This window comes from Platichthys flesus, chromosome 7 (genome assembly GCF_949316205.1).
Source record: "Platichthys flesus chromosome 7, fPlaFle2.1, whole genome shotgun sequence".
Classification (NCBI taxonomy): Eukaryota; Metazoa; Chordata; class Actinopteri; order Pleuronectiformes; family Pleuronectidae; genus Platichthys; species Platichthys flesus.
The window spans coordinates 19,763,428-19,784,307 of record NC_084951.1 but is presented as its reverse complement, the minus strand read 5'-3'; the positions used below and the strand labels follow the sequence as shown (position 1 = coordinate 19,784,307).

At 41.1% G+C, this 20,880-nt stretch overlaps 2 protein-coding genes across 7 annotated transcripts; both read left to right on the top strand.

Moving 5' to 3' along the window:
• Window positions 1-2,136: 2,136 nt before the first annotated feature.
• Window positions 2,137-6,875, top strand: ren (renin). Its single transcript, XM_062391103.1, has 9 exons — window positions 2,137-2,412; window positions 2,800-2,950; window positions 3,399-3,522; window positions 4,294-4,412; window positions 4,522-4,718; window positions 5,213-5,335; window positions 5,447-5,588; window positions 5,688-5,786; window positions 6,339-6,875. The coding sequence occupies exons 1-9, from the start codon at window positions 2,339-2,341 to the stop codon at window positions 6,498-6,500; spliced, it is 1,191 nt and encodes a 396-aa protein (XP_062247087.1). The 5' UTR covers window positions 2,137-2,338; the 3' UTR covers window positions 6,501-6,875.
• Window positions 6,876-10,942: 4,067 nt separating this feature from the next.
• csf1b (colony stimulating factor 1b (macrophage)) lies at window positions 10,943-19,676 on the top strand. Of its 6 annotated transcripts, none has more exons than XM_062391121.1 (9): window positions 10,943-11,162; window positions 14,959-15,078; window positions 15,165-15,227; window positions 15,330-15,500; window positions 15,679-15,877; window positions 15,969-16,105; window positions 18,915-18,955; window positions 19,047-19,084; window positions 19,216-19,666. In XM_062391121.1, the coding sequence occupies exons 1-8, from the start codon at window positions 10,992-10,994 to the stop codon at window positions 19,081-19,083; spliced, it is 939 nt and encodes a 312-aa protein (XP_062247105.1). In that variant the 5' UTR covers window positions 10,943-10,991; the 3' UTR covers window position 19,084; window positions 19,216-19,666. The 6 variants fall into 6 exon arrangements, with proteins under 6 accessions (XP_062247105.1, XP_062247106.1, XP_062247108.1 ...); XM_062391122.1 differs by having other exon boundaries at window positions 19,050-19,084; window positions 19,216-19,665; XM_062391123.1 differs by lacking the exon at window positions 10,943-11,162 and adding an exon at window positions 12,828-12,902 and having other exon boundaries at window positions 19,216-19,656.
• Window positions 19,677-20,880: the final 1,204 nt, after the last annotated feature.

Here is a 20,880-nt window from a genome sequence, read left to right as displayed (position 1 = left end):
CGCGCTTACTGATTAATCCTCATATGAAAATGTATTTCTAAGGGCTGTTGAGCAACCTTCAGGCAGCTCACTGTTTGATTTGCTTGTCTCGTCTCATTTCCAGCAGCAGCAGGACGCTGCTTTGAGTGAAAACACATTAACCTGTCCACAACCTGGATAACCAGTTAGAAAAATTATTTAATAGTGGCACCAAGGAGAGCGCATACCCCCACCAAGGTCTTACTGCCCCTATATGAAACCACATGTAAAATTCCCTGGAATCCATATTTTTATTTATTGTTATGTCTCCTAAACCTGCCTGTTTTTTCATCAAGATCTGAAAAATCTATTAAAATATTTTTTAAAAGCCTAATCTCGGTGTTAAAGAAATAAAAATTCCTTGGTACATATCCGTGTCAAAGATTGATATTGATATTTTTCCTTAGCCCATGCCCCATCCTTCCACTAAGTTTAATAGAGATCCGTTCTGCTGTTCTTTTGTAATCTTGCTCAAACAGACGGGGGTGTCCTTCTGCTGTATGGAGACATGCTTCAGTGGATAGTTTGTTGACAAAAGCTGCAGCTTGTGACTTTAAGGCGATTAGAGGAACCAGAACAATAACATTGTTGTTTAATGAGCTGTAACTTGCTGTTCTGTTCATCACTATGAGCGATGCCTTTTGATATAATCACACCGTCATTTGATACACTCTTTAAATACTGATTAAAGCCACATTAAAGGAAAGTGTAGTTAAAAAACATTAGAAAAAGCTAGTCAATGTGAAAAGTTCCACACAACAAAAAAAAACATAACTACCACTTATAAATCATAAAGACCTTAAATTACCTGTCTAACTTGCTGCAACACAGTGTTGTTGTAAGTCATCACTGCCTTTATAAGCTGTGTGGAACCACGCTATCATTTTCTGGAAGCCCTGCCCACAGGGGGAATCTCAGCGTTTTACTTCTGACCTCTGCCATGGTTGTCTGAGGTTGTGCCTGATCTAGACCCCCACATATTTCCTGGCTCGACTGGGTGGTCGGTACAGTACTAACGCAAACAAGTACAATCCTAGTCTGACAGGTCAGATACTGGGGCAATACTCCCTGCAGTTTGAAAAGCGGTGAGAACTAACCAAGGACGATTGGATGTTCGGCCTCATCGATTCGGAGCATTGCAGCGAGAGATAGAGTGTGAAAATACAACATACGGCCAATCTCCTGTGTCGTGGGCCCCTGTCTCCTGCCAAAGATCTCCAAAACCCTTGAACTGAGCCTACAGATGTGTGTTTTTCTTCCCTCTATGCCTGTTTATATGAAAATTAATACTAAAGTGATGCAGGAGCTGCTGTGACTTTCACATGAGGAGTCTTCAGACAACGTAGAGTAAACAGAGAGTTGTAAAAACCTGTATGTTCTACAGGAAAAGTAAAGGGACGCTCGCAGGGTGCACATACCTCACAGAGAGACCTAAAAAAAACATTTTCTGATCCTTGTTTTTATCCGCATCTGCTGCAAAATTGAATGGGTTCCTTTTTGGGTCACACCCCACATCTTCCTGGAAAGATGGAAAGTGATTCAGTAGACATACAGACAGACAGACAGACAGACAGACAGACAGATAGAAAAAAAGGAAGGAGGCAAGTAAGGCAAACAGACAGACAGCAATGAAAACATAACCTCCTTGATGGGAAGGTAATTAATGACTGTGGGAAAAAGAGATATGGACTGAATGTTATCAACAGTAAAAACAAATTGGTAACAACCGTCAACATTTGAACATGTTCTCCTTTTTATTTCTAAAAAGATATTAAGTCTTAAAGTACATGTTTGTGGGGCAGGACCCGCATCAGCAGCCGGGCTCTGAAATGACGTGTAACTGAGTTCAGTAAACATCATCCAGCTAATCTTCCCAGACAGCTCAGAGCATCTTTCATTTCCCAGCTCCAAAGGTTCTCACAGCACCGTGGACAAGGTGTCCGACCTACCAATGTCAGCAATCTCAGGAGCCCTGCACCCCTGCTTTCTGTCTCCTCGGTGTTCCAGGGGTCAAAGTTCAGACCTCTCACTGGGCCCTGTTTATCACAGTAGGGGTTGTGTGACCAAGGCAGAGAGTTAGAAGGGTGGGTGGGTGGCGGGGAGCCGAGGTTGTTTTCAAGTGATCACCTCAAGGCTTGCTCCCAGCCAGAGTCAGTGGCCCATGGGGACAGCATGGTGAAGAGGACATGATATAAAAAAGGGTGGAGGGGCCAGCCAGCACAGACAGAAAGTAGCAGCTTTCATTAACTACGATTAAATAGTCAACGGAGCATATACAGCATTTATCTCTGAGCTGTAATATTGAGCCTACACCGATACCATGGCACTGCTGAATTACTGGATATGTTTGGTTGCCGTATTATTGACTGTGACCACGGGCCGAGCTTTAAGAAGGTAAGAAATGCTTTTACCTTTACCTTAAAGACTGAACACATATATACCGGGAAAACTTTTACTGTTTAATTGCAAGTGCTTAGGAGTAAACATGCTACAGCAAAGTAGTAAAAGCAAACAGCAAAACAATTGTGGACTGGAAAGTGTATTTTAATTGTTCATTTTAAAAGCTAATGTTTTCAGTGTTGGCAAAACATGTGTCTTGGTTTATTTTTCAGTCCAGGCACTGACAGAAAAGCACTATGTGCTTTATTAAATGCTTTACTGAGACGATGACCAGACACACTGTATATATCCGCCTTAGCATTTCTTCAGTAATCAGCTCCTCCTTGGGATGGAATTTGTTAAAGTTGCCTGAGATGTGTTCTGCTGCCCACCCCTCTCCAGAGTCACCCTGAAGAAGCTGCCGTCCATCAGAGAGACTCTGTGGGAGATGGGTATCTCTGCAGAGCAGGTGTTGACTGAGTTGACCCAGAAGAGCACAGTAGACAGCGACAACAACGGGACTGTTCCCACACCTCTAACCAACTACTTGGACGTGAGACACTTTTGGGTGTTTTAAATCGTGCTGCATGTCTTATTTAAAAGTTATTGTGAATGTTTTTGAACTTAGAAGATTCTGAGGCTCGCAGATAATAGGAAATCTAGTTGTGCCTAGTCAAAAACAGCTGGATTTGAGGTTTTACTCTTGAAGACAAAAACAGACTTTGTTTTTGAAGGTTGAAGTGGCGACTCAACCAAGAGGATTCATCAGCTCTCTTGGATTGGACTCAAAACTTCTCAAAGAGTAAAGCAGCAGAACCGGCTGCCTTTGAATTAGCGCTTCAAACTATTCAGTTACTCCCTCAGTGACTTATTACACACCCTCAAGCTACAAATGTGAATTATCGCAGAGTGAAAAGAGGTTTTGAACAGCATTAAGAGTTCTTTGGTTTAGGAAAGTCAGAAATGATATCATACAATTTTTTTTTGTTTATTCCCAACAGACACAATACTTTGGGGAAATCAGTATCGGCTCTCCGGCCCAGCTGTTCAACGTAGTATTTGACACAGGCTCAGCCAACCTGTGGGTGCCATCACACAGCTGCTCGCCTTTCTCCACTGCATGTTGTAAGTGTCTATTTGAACACACAAGCACAATCACCTGAAGTTAGAATATATATATAAATATATATACTTTTGTTGTTGTTTTGTTATTGTAATGTTTATGTTACTGTCACGGGTGCCTGTCTCTGCTGCTCACTGCTGCTCACAGATTAAGTTTCAGACACAGCAGGCAGCTGTTTTCAGCTAAAAACCCACTGGACACTGATGTTTCCCTCAGGATTTAGTAGAGAACAAAAACAGCAACAAAAAAAAAGAGAGGGAAAGTTTGACTTATATTTGTTAATGAGCCAGAGACATGACTCCAGCTGAATGATTATGCTTCTTCCAAAATGCTGGTGTATCAATACATCTACTTCTGGTCCGCTATAATGAAGCTATTATAGCACAGGCCCCCAAACTCTGGAATAACTTACTTAAATCAGTCAATAAATTGTAATCACAATTTTATTTACTTTTACTTTGTTTTGATTTTTGATTTGTGTTTTATCCTTGGGTAAAGCACTTTGTAATTTTGTTAAAACATTTCTTTACAAATAAATCTTATTATTTTTATAATCAATAAGAAAGTTAAGTTACTAGTGTTAAGTTACAGCATTGTTGTGTTCACAATTTGTTTCTGCTGCCCTCAAGTGGTCAATGCATCTGTTAATGCAGGTATAAAAAAAGTAAACAAGATTTTATTTTCATGTAAATGTGATGTTGAAGAAGACATTGTTCAATAAAGTTTCCATATATATGGTGGCTTTATGACTAAAATGAATTTTGAACTTTTAGTTACTCACAACCAGTACGATGCCTCTAAGTCCTGGACCTATGTTGAGAATGGAACCGGATTTTCCATCCAGTATGCCGCAGGGAATATCAAGGGATTCCTGAGCGAAGACGTGGTTGTGGTGAGTTTGAAATCGATGACTTGTGAAACAGAGGCGGGTCCTCTTCAGACCTGCTTGAACTTTTCTTGAACGTTAAACTTTTGAACCCCTGCTGCTTTCTCTCCTGTAGGTCGGAGGGATTCCTGTGGTGCAGGTGTTTGCTGAGGCCACCTCTCTGTCTGCCATGCCCTTCATCTTCGCCAAGTTTGACGGAGTCCTGGGGATGGGTTACCCCAACACGGCCATCGATGGCATCACGCCTGTGTTTGATCGCATCATGTCTCAGCATGTCCTAAAGGAGGAGGTCTTCTCTGTCTACTACAGCAGGTGGGCTGAAATGAGGCAACTCTGCTCCTCTAGTTTCTGTTTTGTATGGAATCGCAGATGAGAGAAGATGGTTTTCATTTAAGAAATAATAGACATAAAAAGTTATTGGTGAGAAAACATAGACTTTAGGGGGAGTAGGGGAGTTGTCTGAGCCTTTGTAAAGTTTAGTTTTTGATCCTAGTGGTAGACCGTTGTAATAAAGAGTTATCTGGATCTTGGAGGGACTAATGGGTGTTTTGAGAAAACAGAAAAATGGATGTCTATTTCCTAACACATCTTTTAATCATATGGATTTAATATGCTCATTTATGTGCAGAGGAAACTGAGAAAAAAAGATGATTTTTTCCTTTCCCGTGGGAAGCATCAAAATAGTGAGAGGATGCAGGACCTTTAGCTGGAGGAGCATGTTCATGAAAGTCACAGCTTTAGAATCAACAGTGAGTGTGAGCAAAAGTAAAAGTGGGCTTGAAGGGTGATTTATTGAATGTTTTCAGGGACCCAAAACACTCCCCCGGTGGAGAGCTGGTCCTCGGCGGCACAGACCCAGACTACTACACAGGAAACTTCAACTACATGCACACGAGGGAGATGGGCAAATGGGAAATCACCATGAAAGGGTAAGAACTTCACTTAGTGTGTGTGTGTGTGTGTGTGTGTGTGTGTGCATGAGTTTGTGGGAAATGCCTGTTTTATTGTTTTATTTTCGACATCTCTTCTCATCCTGTCAGTGTGTCTGTGGGGACGGAGATGAAGTTTTGTGCAGAGGGCTGCACAGCTGTAATCGACACTGGATCCTCCTACATAACGGGCCCGGCCTCCTCTGTGTCTGTGCTGATGAAAACCATCGGAGCACAGCTGGATGAAAGTGGGGTAAGTTTTTACACATGCAACATGGTTCCCCACAAAAAACGTTTGGCTGTAATCAAAATCAGTACCCGTCATTTCCAATTGCTCTGTGTTGTTCATCAGTACAAAATCGACTGCGACATTGTAAAGACGCTGCCCAGTGTCACTTTCCACCTGGGAGGTCAGGAGTACTCACTCACTCAGGAGGATTACATCTTGTGGGTAAGCATGACCAATACAGAATCATTTTTTTGAACGATGCAGTGGTGAAATGTTACAATGCATTTTCACGTTCTTCACATTAGATATTGCCACTTTATTTTTTCTTGACACTCTTCTGCATTCAAGATGGACAAATTTACATTTTACTGCATATTCATAGGACAGCTACAATTGATGGGTTCTTTTTTACAAACCAACCATATGATCACCTTAAAAGAATATGAGCCTTAGATGCTCTGCACCTCGCACAGATGTTTTCAGTTACATGGCTCATTAGACCTGGTGAATGGCGCAAGATACAAATCTAATATAAGTATCCCGGGCTCCACAATTAAACTCACTGAAAGGGGACATGTGTATTTGGCAAGTATTTTCATTTTTAATATTTTCAGCACATTTTCCTGATAAATCGTCTGTACCTGCTCAAGCCCAATGTTGGCTGTGAAAGTGTTTTGTTATCGCAGTTTTTATTTACCTGGATATTTCTTTCACGTCTGTGAATGTTAATCCTGTTTTTGCTAATCATATAATAATTGTTCTTCGTGTCACCAGCAATCACAGATAGAGGGGGATGTCTGCACCGTCACATTCAGGGGCCTGGATGTGCCGCCCCCTACAGGTCCCATCTGGATCCTGGGGGCCAACTTCATTGCCCGCTACTACACTGAGTTTGACCGTCACAACAATCGGATAGGCTTTGCTACCGCAGTCTGACAGGAAGTTAATTATAAGTAGTGCCTGTTTTTCTTCTCCCCAATTTTTGCTGCTATCTCCCGATGTTTTATTATTACTTCCAGTTCTCTCTTCCTCTGCATTGCCATAATCAAAATAAATCTGTTTTATGAAAATGGAAAAGCGTGCTCACAAAGGAAATCATTATCCTCACATTACTTGCAAGCCCTGCTCTCCTTCTACACAGTCATTTGTACCAGTTGCACTGAACACCTTCTGTCTTTATTTATAAGCGTTTAACCAGCAAATGTGTGTGAATCTGCTGATTGTCAACACACAGCGAAGGTAGAAATGCATATCTGTATTGTACTGACGTGACAAGAATAAACTTGTTTACTGGGATCTCAAACCAATTCACATCTGACTCCATTAAAGACTGCATTGTTTCCTTCCAAGTCTGTCGAATGCAATTGTGACCATGTGAAAGTCCAGGCTGAAGTTGAAAGCAGATTGCTCCAGCAGGTTTAAGCTGCCGCACCAGAGCATTCATATAAACATTTGTCATTGTTGGTGAATGACGGTGCATAAACATTTACACTTTCAGTTAAAAAGGTAAAACAATTGGAAAAAACCTTTGCACAGAGTCAGAGTCACGTGTGTTGCACAGTGTAACGTGAAACCTCACCTTTCTACAGCCAAAGTTAATTTTACCCAAAGTAACTTTATCTTCAGGAACCAACAGTAACATCGGGAGCGAGTGGCTGATAAAATGCCACAATTACATTTCCCTGATTCAATCACCCCTTTTCATGTTTTATGTGCAGCTTGTGATCTCTGACACATGATATTTTCAGTTTCCGTGGCAGAGTTATTTCTAGTGAATCTCGACGGAAAAGCCTCTGAATACTGAACCTCGTCAGGAGTAAACAACAAAGACGTGATCTTCTTACTAAGTTGGAAACAGAGATAACAAAACAATAAAAGCATATTCCTCAGATGTTATTGTCAGATCCTTTTTGTCTCCTCTTCACAGGAAAGCCATCTCGTGCTGCAGTAAAATGATGGTGGGGATGTCATGGTTCCTTGCTTGCACTTCCATGAATTGTCTGCTTTGGATTTTATCTATCTTGCTGGTCGTTAATACACTGACCTGATGCAGATGTCTCATAAGATATATTACTTATGTTTTCTGACAAGCAGAATTCGTGCTTTGACTCTGGAACAGTCGCACCCTGTTGCTTAACAAAACCACAAACTGAAACTGGCTGTTGTTTTAACATACTGCTACAACAAATGGCTTTTATGTTTATATCATTGATGTACTTATTTATCATTTCAAGCTGGGGGACTCTGTGTAGCTTACTATATTCTTTATTAAAGAAATCAGTCAGTAAAGGACATGAGAGCTTTTTCCTCTCTGTACTTCTACAAGGCTACAGTTTCAAAATGTCAGCAGAGGAGAGGCTGGGATCTGGAAACACTGCTGACCGCCTAAAAAGACGTATCTTTTCAAACAGCGGTGATGTTGATGAATCAGTCATATGCCTGATTGCATGTCACCAATTCAGATTTGAACATTAACCAACACTGCACGGCCTCTTAGCTTCTGCTTCATTTGTGCATGCGCGCGTGTCAGGGGCTCATTTTCAACTGTGATACATTTGAACAAAAACAAAGTGTGTTGACTCCGTGTCTGTTCTGTTTTATCTCGTACCCTCCTCCTCCTCACCTCTCCAGAAGCACTTATCTATATCGATTGCGCTTTAGTTTATCCTGGAATCATTCAGCTAAGGTTATTTAGACACCGCAGCTATAATCATATTTATGTTGCCATCTAATCTTCCTCCTGTAGTGGGCTTTGTATGATTTCATAATACAAGAAAGGGGTCCGGCTCTCTCAAAGCTCTGTATGGAACCTTTCAGAGTATATCTAATCCATCTGCTATAATCATATTTGAAAGTTTACATTGGGAATCTTTAAAAATAGCTTTGATGAGTATCTTGTGACAGAAATGTCCCAGAGCCACTGAGTCAGACAAACTGGCTGAAGATGCTTCTTCTTCAATGGTTTATTCTCCTGACTCATCTACAACAACAGGAGATGACTCGTCCTTTTCCTGCGCCACATTAACTTCATCTTTTATTATTTAACAAAAAGGCTTCAATTCATGGTTTCAGGTGTTGCCTCAGTAGAATTGTTGGATAGCTACCACCATGCCTAAAATTACAAAACTCACTTTCTCTTTCATGCTCACTTAAAATGCCCCCATGTGCCAAGTATCGTGATGCAGAGCAGACTCAGAACATACTTGCACTTTTGATCAATGGTCGATTATTTTCACAGGCTTTAATGCAAGATCAGAGTGAGAGATGAATACACCCAGAGCTTTTTTATGTACATTCAAGTGCTGTAGCCTCAGATGCCCAGGCCTAGTGATGACACTACCAACCATACAGTGCATATTACATATTTCATTTTCATACATTTGTGCATTTTGGGAAATACCCTGCTGTAAATTTATTCACTTTCTTATCCTGAGCCCGATGAGAAAATCAATGCCACCCTTTGTCCGATTCAAAATGAATCTGGAACTAGCAGATGGTTAGAGCGTCTCACTCATGTCCAAAACTACAGAGATCAGCCAAACAGTATCTCCATTATGAACATCTTACATCCACCACAGGCTCCCTCCCAATTTATCACAACAGGTCACCTAGGTCCAGACCATAGATAGTTTATAAAGACAGACCACGCGTCTCCTCTTCCTCCGGTTGTACAAAAATGAAAGCAAAACATCCTGGCTACAGGCGCCACCATTCTGAGTCTCCACAGTCGTTATTGTGGTGTGGAGCTGCGGTATCAAGGTATCATCATTACAAGCAACCAATCACAAGTGAGTCTCAGGTGTCAATCTTGATATTTCACCCAGTGACTACTTAAAAACAATCTTACTGGACATACATGTACTACTTAGTACCTAAAACCATCCTTCATAAAGAAATCATTCAATCACATACTTGCATGTCTCATATACTAACATGGTTGAGCAGAATTCACAACCTATACTGCAGCCAGCCACAAGGGGGTGATAAAGGATGATTCGGCTTCCCTTTTGTGAAGCTCTAATGTCCTTCATTTTTATCTTCAATCTTTGATCAAAAAAAAACTCCCTCATTCAAGGACAGATGTTGCAAAAGTATTATCAGCTAAATATATTTATAAAAAAGACATGATAGTATATTAGTGTAACATTTCAGTTAATGGCAACTTCAGGTCTTTTTACAGTTTGTGCCCCTTTTATTCCAGCTTTTAAATTCCAGAGTATCTATACATACGTGAATGCATTTCTGCAAATATCAAATCATTTCTAATAAATACATTTTGTAAATAGTAAATAAATAATATATAAATAGAATAAATATATTATATATAGTTATCGTTGAGGCTGTAACATGTGAGCAGCATTGGAGTGTTTCTGCGGATTGAGATTGAGCTCATTGTTTGTTGCCCTTAATGTTATTTGATGAACTAATTTCCAGCAATGCATTACATATTATTAGATCATCAATATTTTTTGAGAATCGGGTCAGTACTGTTCTTGAATGCATGTGCCCAGTTTCAATTTCCTACCACTGATTCAATTCTAAAGTGAAAAAAACCTACATTCCACAGTATGACACCAATTAATGATTACGATTCTTGAGTTAGTGATGTCAAGAGTAGGAATGTGTTCAGAATACAAAGGGTAAGAAGTCGCTTCCTGTCTTAATTGATGCCAGGCCTGATGGGAGTCCGCACATCTATTACGAGAAGAATTCCCCATAAAAAATACCTCACAAAGACATGTATGTGACTGTGTATGTCTATCCCTCTATATGTTGGGTTAGGTCAGTTCTTAGAAATACTAGTGCACGCCCCCTGTCCAAATAGACCCAGCTTTCTTTTTGTGCAACGTGACATCGATACAAACACTATATATCAGGGAATAAAGCGAGGCGCATGCGTCCGACAACACATCGTATCCTTGAGGGTTCCGTGCATCTTATTTTTCTTGCTCGCCTTGACTCAAGTTGGTCCAGTCAATCACAGCAGTTATTATTCAGAATAAAGGGAAAGTGCATGGCCCCTAATCACAATAGTTTTTCTGAGAGCTCATGTGAGGAATCGCATTTCAAAAGGACGTGGCATCAAGTAATAGAGATACAAGAATAACAACAGATGTTACCACCACCATATTCAAGCTCTAATAAATCATTTTATTCAAAGGTCCTTTTTTCGAAAAAAAAATAAGTATTTGTTACGTCTCTTGCCCGACATGTTAAATAAAAAATGAATTATCCCGTTAATCTATTGCCTAAAAAACTATTTGTTATAACACATTTGCAGAGATCAGCACACCGTATCTTGTCAAACAGAGGACAGAAGGGAGGTCTTTAAAAAGGGCTGTCCGTCAGCTGAGACAGTTAGTCTTGGTTTGAACTCACTCTGTGCTGGAGGAGCACATCAGGCAATGCTTTGAAGAACAGCGCCACATGACGAAGTGTCAGATTTACCAGCTAATTCCTTTCTGTGGAGCGGAATTGAATATACGACAAGGATCTCTTTGCTTCAATGTGTGTGACAGAGGAGTCTGGTGTTTTCCATTGTCAAACACGTACCAGATGACCATCTTTGTGTCAACCCTGATTCAGAGCAAAGCGAAGGTAGGTGAGAATTTTTTTATAACTAATGCGATAAAAAGTCAAAGTTCGCTGCCTGACAAGTAAAGGGCATGCAAGTGTTGGTCGGAGTTTGAAGTTTGATGTATGATCCTGCAGATGGCTGACCTACATAGATATCATAGCAGCATAGAGAAAACAACTCATGTGATAGGTGACATATGCATCATGTGCTCCTGCATTTGCCACATACCAGTCACATCAATAGTTTTATTAGGTTACATTAACTTGATTATGTGTCATCTTTAGTCATTAAATAAAAATTGTGGCCGGCATGATAGTCTTTCAGTTCACCAATATAGCATGAATAGTGAGTTAAAACACATATTGGCACAAGATGTTTTTCCTCTCGTTCGGATCTTGGCAATCAGCCTGCATGCACAGACTGAACAACTTAGATTCATGGTAAATCGTGACACACAAACTACGGGGAACGTAGAGTAAAGAGTTAAACCATCCATCTCAGCCTTACAGGAGGAACACACGACAAAATATGAAAATAGTTCTTCACGTCTCTAGCGGCTTTGAACTGTCCTTTTTTGTCTTTATATAACGCCAAGGTCGACGAGGCAGCAGATAAATCTTTTTTAACACTTCAACTTAGTGTTTCACTGGGATCTGTCTGGGCTGTTAGCTGTAAAAGCTGCCTCTAACTCAGGTTAGGTGATTCAAGGAGTTAATTGTGAAGGAATAACTTCCAGTGCAGACATATTGCCCACAGTGTGAGGAACATGTGCTTATCACCATGTTTTAAATCCTGAGTAGAAGGATTAGGTTTCATCAGGAGCCATTTTACTGTTACAGATGCCAAAAGGTGCTTGGTAGCAGGCATCGTTGGCTACAGGAGGAGTCTACGCATGTTGCTCTCTCTGGCCGAATTTCCATGGTAGAGGGCACTATTTGACCATAAGTGGAATTGATCTTACACCAGGCTGGGTTCCACTGAGGTCAGGCACATTTAAACATCTGTCACTAGTAATATCGCAGGAAAGAGGCGCTGTACACGTTAGACTCAATCCGAAACCCGATACTTTGTAAGGACCCGGGGTTAAGAAACAGAAATGTTATGCACAATGGATGTGCAGGGGTGGAGAGAGAGCATTGTTTCTATCTTTTCCCATGACATGGACCACTAGAATCTTGGACGGAAATGCACAAATTGCTGAAATACCTTCTGTTACGGAGCTAAACAAGAGGAAACTCCACTCCGGTTTACTTTGAACTTGTTTTTCCTTTTAAAATAACTTATAAGAGGAAATAAAGGAAGAAAGCTCTCCTACGAAGGGAATATATCACAGTTTGGAAGGAATTGCTGAATCAGAGCGACACTGCTATGTGGATTACATTCATGTTGTCATGGTTGAGGTCAGGATGCCAAGATCGTCTCTAAACATTGCCCTGGTTGAATTGATGCTTGAGACTATCTTTGTCTATTTTGTGTGTCACAATCTTCTCTTTGAGTGACTTCATGGCTGGATTCTGTTTCTATTTCCCCTTTTATTTTGAAATTACTTTCTTTGCACATCTGTTGTTATTTACTTCCTGTCTTTGTTATTTTTCCCCGCCTCTGTAATGGTCTGCCCCGCCCTAATTAGTTTCACCTGTGTCCTATTGTCTTCCCCTAGGGTATTTAAAGCTCTGGATTCCCTTCACTCCTTGTCAGTTTGTCTCTTTGGTTTCCTGCATTTGTTCCTGACTTCTTCCCCATGTGTTTTGCGACCTGAGGTTTTGATAGCCAGAGATTGGACGTCCTGACTTTTTGCATGCCTGCTTGTTCTTCTGCTGTTTTCATCGTCACGTGAACCACTTTTCTCATATTAATAGTATTGTCACTGCATGCTGTCTGCCATCATGTGTGTGGGGACTGCACTTGGGTCAAGACCTAAAATCTTCACAGTAGCAGGCGCTTTATTTTATAGAGCTTAAAGATTTGTGTTACACTCTACAAACCACGTCATGGTGAGGGGAGGAGGGGGCTGAGTAAGGAGGACCGTGAAGTAGCACTGACATTGGCATGCAACGTGTCCAGAAAGCTGTGAATTAATTGTCTGAATGGCTTAAGGAACATCCCTGAGTCTCAGCTGTCTTGATTTCAGCGTGCCAGTCTCGTGTTTGCTAGCCGCGCCTCGTTCTTCCACCTGACAAGCCACCAGCCTGCTTCCAATCATGTATCCTACAGCCAGTGCTCCAGCTAGACTTCAGTCTGTTAGCCATTAGCCTGTTCCATTGTCTGCTGACCTGCTAACAGCTTTTGAGCCATCTAACCTGCAGCCTGGATCCTATTGGCTAGTCCCAGGCCCCCAAGAATCCTATTTCCAAAACTGGATATAACTCAGTAAGATGCTAGTCTCCACTTTGCATTCCAGTTGGCTAGCCACAGGTCTGCTTGCCTTCGGGATGATAACCACCAGCATGCCGGCCTTATGTCTTCACCTCAACCTACTAGCCTTCATTCTGCTAGCCATCAGCATACTGGCCTACAGCCAGCCTTCCATTCAACTAGCCTCCAATCTTTACAGAAGTTGGCTAGCATATGACCTAGTTCTTCTTCTGGGCCAGTTATTCACCTGTCTGTCCCTGCTTCCAAGATGTCCAACTTCCTGACCCTGAAGATCTTCTTCCCAAGACATCTGGGGATCAGAGCTCCTAAAAAGTACGATCCTGTATTAGCGAAAACTAAGCTTGATCCTGATCCCAGTTGACGACAACTCCCGATCACCAGTTGGTGGTATGGTTACACCAGCCTCTGGTTTCCAGTTAATGGATCCTTACTTAACCTAATCCTTGTTCCCGAAAGTAGCCGAGTCAACACCTGCGCCAGATCTTCAGCTACCAGCTCCTGATCTCAAGTGGACAGCCCCTGCTGACAAGCAGCCAGACATCTGGGCATCAGATGCATATCCTTTTAACCCCACCAAGCTCTGCAATCCAGCCTGCACCAACCTGGGGATGAATCCTCTATTGCCAGCTGCCATTCCGGACCACCAGTCTCATTGGTGTTCACACTGTTCTTTAGTGAGGCAGAACTAGACTCCTGCTGGTCCTTGACTGAGTATCTGTGTTCCCTGTCAGCCTCATGTTTAACCTTCAGGGAGGTCCTGCCTTCATCGGTCTGAGAAGTTCATCCTGTTTTCTGGCCTCTGGGCCATCTACTGACGGTCCTCTGCTCTGTACCCTCATCTTGCAACCTGAGGTCTCTTATTCCATCCCCAGTCCTCCTGCTGTTCCACTGAATTCCCTGACATATTTCTCTTCGCCCTGTTCACTGGCCCCTGTTTATTATTTCCAGCTTTATTTAAACTTTCAGTCCTTGTGTGGCTTCTGTGCCCCCCCCCCCCCGCTCTATGATTGGCTGCCTGGCCAACTCCTTGTCACCTAAATCCTATTGTCTTCCCATTACTAGAGAATAGAGGCCCCTGAGTTCCCTTTCACTCTTTGTCCATTTTTTTTTAGGTTTCCTGCATTTGTTCATGAAATATTGACATGTCTTCTTATATTGTAGCAGCAAAAATTCAAACATTATTTGTTTGCCCACCTGCTTGTTCTTCTTTGTGTTCTAGCCACCTTCACGAAGAACTGGTTTTATTTTATTAAAAGCACCTGCCTTCCTTCACATGTGTCTGCACTTTGATCTTAAAATCATTGACTCTTGACATTATGATTCATTATCTACTTGATTGATGTCTGAGTACTTCTAATGGGATATTTGTATTGAATGTACACATTTGTGTCAAACCCCCCTTGGACAGCTCAATTTAAAGATAATGTATGATTGTTTCAGTTGCAGGTAAAGTGTCTGTGTGTGCTTATGTTCCTGAGCTTCCCTCTGAATATGGCTGAGGTCCCTGGTCCATGCAGACACTCCATCACTAGGGAGCACCTGCTTACAGTCAGGAACCTGGTATGTGTTGAAACAACATCAGAAACAGCTGTTGAAACAAAAGCAGAAACATCAATCCCACTATAAAATCTTTGTTGTTTCTGCAGATGGATAACCAGTTGAGAAGTGGTTGTTCGATAACCTACACATTCATAGAACGGAGAAGTTTGGTAAGGTAACATTTGTTTATTATGGTTTCCCTACAATTAAAACTTTCCAATAATTGCTGTGTGGTTTTATGTTAATTACCTTGTGGTGTGATTTTTATACAGAGCAAATGTTGCTTTGTAAAAGCTGCTTTACCATGGATCCTGGAGCTTCTCACCACCCACTTCAAATATAACCGGGGGTCAGTCAATGATGGCTACGTTCAGTCCCTGAGAGCGCTCATCCTCAACATCTATTCTCAGAAATGTGTGCCACAGATTAATGAAGAGGTCGAAGTGAGTATATGTTTTTATTTGTTGTACTTGTAGCCCATTTAATTTGGGTGAAGGAATACATTTTAATAAACATAAAACATTAAATACAAATGTGATATGAGAAACTACCCAGCATGAGATGATAAATATGCAATACTTGTGAAAATATTTAAGGTATGTTTCTTGGAATTTACAACAGGATAAGCCAGAGAGTTTTGAAACGCTGTACAGAGAGTCTCCTTCAGAGGCGCTGCAGAGGGCTTCGGAGGTGCTGTCTGTTTACTGGGAGCTGATCACAACCAGCAACGCACCAGTGGACTGGAGATGCCAGCACGAATACACAGAAACCTTTGGCTCTACCACAGAGCTATTCACAGAGTCACCCGCACATTTTACAGGTGGGAATCTCAATCTACTGGAAAATCCTTTGATGAATTATGCAGATGTCTGGAGCTATTGAGATCACAGATTTCCTGTTCTTTTCTACAGACAGTTATGGTAGGAAGTCAGTGAAGGCCTCTCAGAGAAGACCGGTCAAAGACCTGTACAAGCTTTGCTTCATCATTGCCTCCATTTGCGGCGGACTGCTATTCATACTCACGCTCTATTGTCTCATCTCACAAAAGGTACTGGTGATTCTGATTTGTTAATACCCCACATCACATGTGCCCTAATAAAGTTAAGCATTCCAGTCATACTGCGAAAAAGTAGGTCTTGGCAGCCATGTACCAGCTCCCCCTATTTGTCTTTATTTATAAACCCATAGTATGACCTCAACTTTATTGGAGATTAAAAAAACTGTAATTTATTTCATAAATGACTGATGCGGCAACCACAGTGCTTTTATATTGCATTAAAACAAGAAAGCAGACAAAGGTGTAATAACAGCTAAACTACCCCATAAAATGAAGGCAATGAAACAGTCGTAGATGCAGTAATCCTGGTAAAAACATACATATCTGGAGAGCAAAAGCAGGTCTGCCAAAGCAACTGTGTTTCAAAGGGGGAGAAAAAGCAGACAACACAAATGTCTTTAATTACAACCCAGCCTTGGTTATGGCAAGCTCCCTTTACATTTTATCTGAGGGACTTATCAAATGTGGCCACATAGGAAAGAGCTCCGTCTTCATGGCTAATGAAAGTTGTAAAGAAATGTGAATGGTTTAGTTTTTTTGAGGAGAAATCTAAGAGTCTGGTGTGATAGTAAACAACGTTGTTCTGTGGCTTTACTGTTCAATTTGGTAAGTTCAATGAGCTGCATTTGATCTAGACCTAGATATATTTTGAGAATTGATTTGTCGCAGAAAAAGGCTTGCAGTAAATCTGAGTAAATCTGAGGTCACCGCTTTGATGGAGCAAAGTATTGCTAATGCCTAATATTCACGTCATGCATGTGTTAACTCCGGTACGCAACTTTGGTACCGTCGAGAATGTACACAGAGCTCGCAGTAACAGCTCCTGCAGTTTGGGGCTGAGTGAGTCTGAATGTTGAAATGTTTGTTCTTTCGCAAATATCACATTATGTTGAATGGCAGGATGATTTTGATCACATGGGAGCCAGGGTTCTCATTTATTACATTACTCTAGAACTGAAAGAGCATTAGCATATAATCACATAAGAGCCTCACACGAGTGGTGGGTTAATTTCAAACAAATTCTTCTGTCTGAGTGGCTCTTTAAGTCAGTATTGGATGATTTCTCACAGTAAAGTTATTGTTTGGGGGTTTGTTTTTCGGCCTAATCCACTGCAGGATCACAGGGAATGGGGATGTAGTGCCCCTAAATGCATGAATCCATAGTCAATCAGGAGCTGGCTTCTTAAAGACTTTTAGCTTTGATTGAATCAGACCTCAGACAGATATTTTAATTTGTTGGCAGACAAACCAATTTTGGCAAAACCTAACATAGGTAATCAGTGACAAACGAGAAATATTTAGATGAAAAAGAAAATTGTTGGACCAACTTGCTGCACAAAAGGTTGTTTAAGGTTGTATTAACATAATAATCTTATCAATATTTCAACATTGGTAAACAGTTATACAGGGTTAACATTGTAGACAGGAACATTGGAAATCAGTGATTTTTGGGGCTATGGATGCCAAATTTTGCATTTGATTTATGTAAATGACATTGGAGAATTGCGTTGCTCCCTGCCATAAATTGATCCTGTCTTGTTCAGAGTTGACTGAGCAGCTTGTGAGTGCAGCTGGAACTGGCCTCTCCTTTGGGAGGTCTTGGTTCCTTGTTTTCCTGTTTAACTGATTCCATTCGGTGACACAGCAGAGCAAAGCTTTAGTCTACCTCCTGCCTCTCCCGCGTTTTGCCACAGGGTGCGTGTGGCTTAACGTTGGCCCTCGAAGCCACGGCACTAAACCTTTTCTGACTTAAATTAACATCATCTGTGTGCGCAGTGAGAATGTGTGACTAAAGAGAGGTGCAGGGGCTTCAAATGCGGTGTGAGGGAACACACATCATTAGAAATTACATGTTGGTTACTTGCAACAGAGCCATGTCTGTGAATAATCCCAGAGCCTACAAAATCTGTGTTTGTGTCAACTGTTGTATTTGCCCTGGGACCATGAGGCCTTCATTAGCAAACATAAATAATGTCCATGCAGGTCTATTACAGTTTCTGACATGAAAGAAGGAGTTGGGCTTATTCAAAGTATTCCTTGTAAATTAATCTATTGTCTGGTGCAAAGGCAGACGTTCAACATGTAAGCTCCTTCAATCTGCACATCTTTTGGACAGTATACCAGTGTTGATATGTTGAATAAGCTTTACTGATGACAGTGGTGGAGGCAAGGCTGTAACTTCATGAAGGTCAAAACAGGGTTAAATTTACAGCGCTTTCTTAATCTCCAGAGCCAAACAATCCGTTTCTTTCTGCTCAGTTTGCCTCCAGCAAAAAGCTATGAGTCAGAATCCTTAAGTGCAACCCTGTAAATATCTAGCTCTGCTTTTCTATACAGGGCTGGGGCAATGTAACATGAACATCACAATGCCAAACGCTTTAAAAAAGAATTAAAATAATCTATCCTTTGGCTGCGAAATTTTTAACTGTCTTTAATTTGAAAGGTGGCTGTAAAAAGTTGTGGTTCACTCAGTCAAGTAGAAAACAGGCTGTTGAGCAGCCTGGACTCGATGGATTCCAGAAGTCTTTATAAAAGTTGTAATGGTAGAGGAAAAAAAACATTGAATTAGCCAACTGCAACCTTTGTGCAGCAGTACTGTGCACTGCCCTGTCCAGTTATGTGCTCAATATCTTCAACTCAATTATGATTTAATTAAATTAAAAATAGTTTATTTTTGTCTCAATCTTTGCACCCAACCCTCTGTCAGTCGCATTCCTCTGTTAGTTCAAATTTCAATTTATTTTGTTACTCACCCTATTTGTCCATGCTTTCATTGGATTTGATTTTCTTTCCAAAACAGAGAACCCACAACCCTCACAGATCAAGATACACAAACCAAAGGTAGGAGCACAGGGCTCATTACAATAAAAAATGACTGGTCTGCCCATGTTTATTGTCGTCCTAATGCATGTGTTTGTCATCTGGGTTCAAGCAGAGACCTGCAGGACATAGAGATGGAGCCACAATAATGTGAGTATCCTTCTCACCCACATCAAAATGCTCTGGTCAGTTAAACAGCCGGAGTTGGCACAGCACACATCATCTGTCTTCGCCTCGACGTGGAGCATTCCCTCTATTTCAATGTTTTTCTCTCTCCTCAGGTGACACACGGCACATCACTGCAGCGGCAGACGGAACACTTGTGAAGCTGTACATTTTATCCATCACAAACAAGTTGTCATGTCAGTATTGTGTGTAATATATCACGCTCACCTATTTAATCTGAGGCTTCGCTTTGACTGAAAGCAAAGTTGGACCTTATTTGGATTAATATGCTATGTATATTATGTTTATGCGTTATCATTTGCAGTTCACAAAAGTTTTATTTTTACACTACTCATGAATGTTGAATAATGTCTCGATTTGCTGCCACTTAACCAACTGTTTGTAATGTTGTTTGCCAAAAATGTCCACAAGTTATTTATTAGTTTGACTCTATTCCATGACCATATTGATAATAAAAACTTACCATCCAGATCCTAAATGCATTGCCGTCCAGCTACTAGTGTATTCATTATCCACGACTTTGAAACCAGTTAAAGTGTATGGTTGATTGGTGACTGAGCAGAGGACACAAACACAGGGAACTCACATGTGAAGCAAAGGTAATGGCTTCCTTCAAGGTTTGATTTATAGCCTACACCCTGTTTGACTTAATACTTTATGAGGTTTCAAAAATGCTTTATCATCTCTTTCCTGCCGCTTCCGAAAGCACGACAGTTCCCCCTCTTGTCAGCCCACCCTGCTGGTCATCACCAAGTCGCCAAGTAGTAAATGTTAAGGCTAAAGATTTGTAAATCCTGTGTTATTATAAAACAATCCGAGTAGTTTCAAAACAAGAATATTGTGTTATTAGTAAAACACACTGAGCTGTTGTTACTGGCAGAGAGGTGGAGAAACGATTTGATAGTTACACACCAGTGCACACTGGGGATGATATGACTTGGTGGGAATAACATGCTACCACAGTTTTACCCAAATGCATGCATTACCTGTATTCGTTGCCACATGGAAGTGGTAAATAACAAGATAACACAGAGAGGAGATTGTAGCATGCGTATTCCGTAATGCTGTCGTGTCTTCTACTCATGTTTTATTCAATGATGATCCATCCTTAATGTTTTATAATAATAAATTGCATAATGTTTGACTTTGAGGAAAATTGGACAAAGTCCCAAAGAACTAAACATTTGTACTTGTCTCAGAATGGGCCACATCAGTAAATCCTGTCAAAATATTCCCACATGTAATCATGTACATATGTGCTGGCCCCTATTTTGTTTTTGAAGAATCCGCGTAAAGCAGAAGAGAAAAAACATGCTGACAGCCCTGCCCCCCCCCCCCCCCCCCAACCTCTGCAGAACCATGAACAGCCTGCAATATAACATGATCTACAGTATAACACACTTAATTTCACAGGCTACTGCTTATCAGTGTGCAAACCAGTGTTTCACTGGCAGCCATCCATTATTCATGCCAAGTCAGGGCTCCATTACAAAACAAGGAAAGTATTTCTATAATTCAATTTAGTGTCTTTCTGCAGAGGATTAAAGGCAGCTGATGAAGATGAAAAGGCAAGTTGTCCCCAACAATAAATATGTGGGAACTGCCCAAGACCAGTTAGGACTGTCAAGAGGGCTGCTCCCTCTCTCCCGCTCTCTCTCTCTCCCACCTCTCTCTCTTTTATCTTTAAATCAGAGGAGAAACATGTCTTCAATTCTAAAAACGTGTGGTGTCAAACGTTACGGTAACAGATGGAAACTTTT